We start from the raw sequence: 2,899 nt of genomic DNA, 5'->3' as shown, positions 1-2,899 counted from the left end.
ACATTATTTTAAAAATTCATAATATTTTAAAATTTATAATTATATCTTTTTAATTTAATTTTTTAATATTATCTTATTAGCATTTACTTTTAAAAAAATAAATAAAAGTGGCCCATCTTTTTAATTATTTTTTTCACTTTTTGTTAGCATCTAAAAAAAATTTAAAAATTATATATAAAAAAAAAACGTGGACCCTGCCGGAGGTTAGACCTGTATGCCAGCCCCACCTTATGTGCCATGATTACTCCCTTCACATATGCCCATGTGCCATGTTAGAGCATAGACATGGTGTCGCTCTTTTTCAAAACACTACTTAGTGAAGGAAAGCAAGAAGATAAGTACACACGTTCATCAAATGTAGTTTAACAAATGCGGACTTTACACCGTCATTAATCACATCGCAAGCTTGATGCAGTATATTCATGTAAATTGCATTGTTTTGCAATTGACAAATGACTTCTACAATTGATCATAATTCCTTTAATCATTTATTTTAGGGTCTATGGTTGATGGACCCCTACCGTCATTCAGGTTTGCTATTATGTCTATTTTCATCCAAGTTTATTGGGATTTTACAGCAATCTTTATATAAAACGTCCAACATTACATAGATTGAGCAATTACACATACAATAGCAATGCTAAATTATTTTAATCCTCACCGATTGAGAATCTTTACAGGTGGAGTTGTATAGTGGTGCTGACCTTCATTTAAAAACCCTTGAGAAAGCATAGAATGTTTAGAACAATATCTTCCCAGCGGCATATAAAGCCGTTAATGTTATATAAATATGGATTCCATCGGAGAGGACTCGCCGGAGATGGCTCTACACGTCTAGAATAGGATAGGAAGCACATGTTGCAACACCTGTGCCAAGATGAATGATCTGATAAATCTTCCCACATCTGAAATTCTTGTTTATATATCGGTATGTAAGATGTATGGAGACTTACCACACATGTTCTTCCCCAATTCCATTTTGAAGTAGCCATCCACACCCCAATCTTCTCCCCACGAGTTCTTGATGAGCCAATACGGGATGCCGTTCTCCACCCCGTAACCAACAGCTAGAACAGCATGGTTCACATCCTAAAAGGAAAACACAATTTGCAACATCATAAATGGATCGTAGCAACTAAACAAAGTTTCAAAGTTGACACAGGAGTAACTGTGGAACAGGGGACGTCCAGTATTTTAATATGTGAATTGAGGCTAACCATGGGAGTTTTGCCACAGGTTTGGCTGGAGTAGACTCCTCCCTTGTAGAGCCTGAAATCACGCACCACCTGGAAAGCAACACTGACCGGTCGAACCACTCCCACAGCATACTTCAGCTCATTCTCGGCACCCTTTTCATCATTAATTTCAACAACCAACACACTTAGTTGTTAATCAAATTGATTAACGAGCAAGGAAGTAGATGAGTAACTAATTACCAGAGTGATATTGATAGAGTCGCGAACTTTTACGCCTACGTTTTCAGGTTTGAATTTACAGAGGTCATTAACGCCTTGGTAGGGATAAGATTCCTCGGTATCCAAGCCTCCGTTGTATTTGATGTACTCGAAGGCCTGGGAAGGCAACCCTCCGTTGCAGCCGAAGTTATTGAAAGCATAACCACAGTCGACCAGTTGCTGCTCCGAGAGGGAGATGTCCTTTCCTGTGGCTTGCTTGTAGGCCGCTTCCAGTGCACCGGTCGTGCTGCACGCCGCACAGTTAATCTTCATTGAGGACTCGGAAACAAAGAGATCAAAATGGAAGGGGGAAAAACACACACCTGAAGGTCCAGCAAGATCCGCAGTGCCCTTGATCTTTCACCGGGCTGACTATGCCTGATTCTCTCCAGTCTTTCTGTTACCATAGTTAATACTTCAGATGTTGGAGCAGATCAGATCGATAGTACTAAAATCAGCGTCGGATGGTTTTGATGGTTTGGATTACCGTGTCAGGGAGCTCCACCTCCGCCATCTGATGGTTCCTCTTCAGCGTGGCCGAGCAGTTCTGCGCCGCCCCGAGCCGGCTCGCGCGGAACTCCTCCCAGGTCATGTCCGCGAAACCTGCAGCATGAATCGCGATCCATGTATCAGCCAACGACGATAACCGACGGGCAAGGTATCAATCGTGATCATTCCGACTCCGATCTTACTGTTGATTCCCAGCCGGTACGGCAGCCCCTTCCTGTTCGTGGAGCGGATCAGCGCCAGGTTCTCCGCGAACACCGCGAACCTCGTCCGTATCTCCTCCACGCTGCCGTATGACTTCCCATACCTGCCAATCACCGGAGATCAGAAAGAGAGCGAGAGAGAGAGAAAGATGCGTTGTTGATTAAGTACCTGAGAGCGAAGCGGGCGAAGCGAAGAGAATCGCGGGAGCGGCCGAGTACGGCAAGGAGAGACGAGTGGAGCGATTCGCGGTCAGTGACGTACCGGATCGGGTTCGCGTCTGACTCGCCGAGGCTTGCGCGTGCCGAGGAGAAGGAGAAGACGGCGAAGAGGAGGAGGAGGAGGGTGGAGCGACGAGCCATGTGGTTGCGGCGGCCTTCCGAGTTACTCGGATTGGTTGCCTGGATCTGGATGGAATAGAAGGGCGCACTTGTTGGATCCCGAAATTAAAGGAGAATAGGGCGAGCAACTTCAACTGATGTCGTAGGCGCTGACGTTGCCAGCCCAATCAACGAACAGGATATTTTCTATGGGCCATAGATTTATTTTTTTTCGTAAATTACGAATGGCGCATGGAAATCGAAGCTTTCGTGAGCCTAAGTTTTATAATTTTGAAACCTCTTCTTCACCAACAGCCAATCGCTCCTTTAATAACAATCGACTGTTATAAATAGTCGAGCCAGACAATTTCTAAATTTACTATACCCGATTTATGATCTAAACTTTTTATGTCAAAT

General features: G+C 43.9%; 1 protein-coding gene across 1 annotated transcript; it reads right to left on the bottom strand.

Annotated features, from left to right (window-relative positions):
- Nucleotides 1-560: 560 nt before the first annotated feature.
- On the bottom strand, nucleotides 561-2,593 carry LOC121971521 (cysteine proteinase 2-like). The gene is made up of 8 exons (XM_042522833.1): nucleotides 2,334-2,593; nucleotides 2,147-2,268; nucleotides 1,942-2,057; nucleotides 1,778-1,851; nucleotides 1,437-1,701; nucleotides 1,218-1,349; nucleotides 954-1,089; nucleotides 561-867 (listed from the first exon to the last, which is right to left on the bottom strand). Exons 1-8 carry the CDS (start codon nucleotides 2,522-2,524, stop codon nucleotides 827-829), a joined length of 1,077 nt encoding a protein of 358 aa, XP_042378767.1. The 5' UTR covers nucleotides 2,525-2,593; the 3' UTR covers nucleotides 561-826.
- Nucleotides 2,594-2,899: the final 306 nt, after the last annotated feature.

The sequence above is a fragment of the Zingiber officinale genome, chromosome 4A (assembly GCF_018446385.1).
Source record: "Zingiber officinale cultivar Zhangliang chromosome 4A, Zo_v1.1, whole genome shotgun sequence".
NCBI classification, from domain to species: domain Eukaryota; kingdom Viridiplantae; phylum Streptophyta; class Magnoliopsida; order Zingiberales; family Zingiberaceae; genus Zingiber; species Zingiber officinale.
The sequence above is the reverse complement of the archived record's forward strand: the minus strand, read 5'-3'. Positions and strand labels throughout refer to the sequence as shown.

Excerpts from the sequence above, each read along its gene's own strand:
- LOC121971521 (XM_042522833.1), bottom strand. The coding sequence starts at position 2,524 with ATGGCTCGTCGCTCCACCCTCCTCCTCCTCCTCTTCGCCGTCTTCTCC. Across the intron at positions 2,058-2,146 it reads GTACCGGCTGGGAATCAACA|GTTTCGCGGACATGACCTGG; the intron begins GTAAGATCGGAG and ends TTCATGCTGCAG. Across the intron at positions 1,350-1,436 it reads ACTCTATCAATATCACTCTG|GGTGCCGAGAATGAGCTGAA; the intron begins GTAATTAGTTAC and ends AATGATGAAAAG.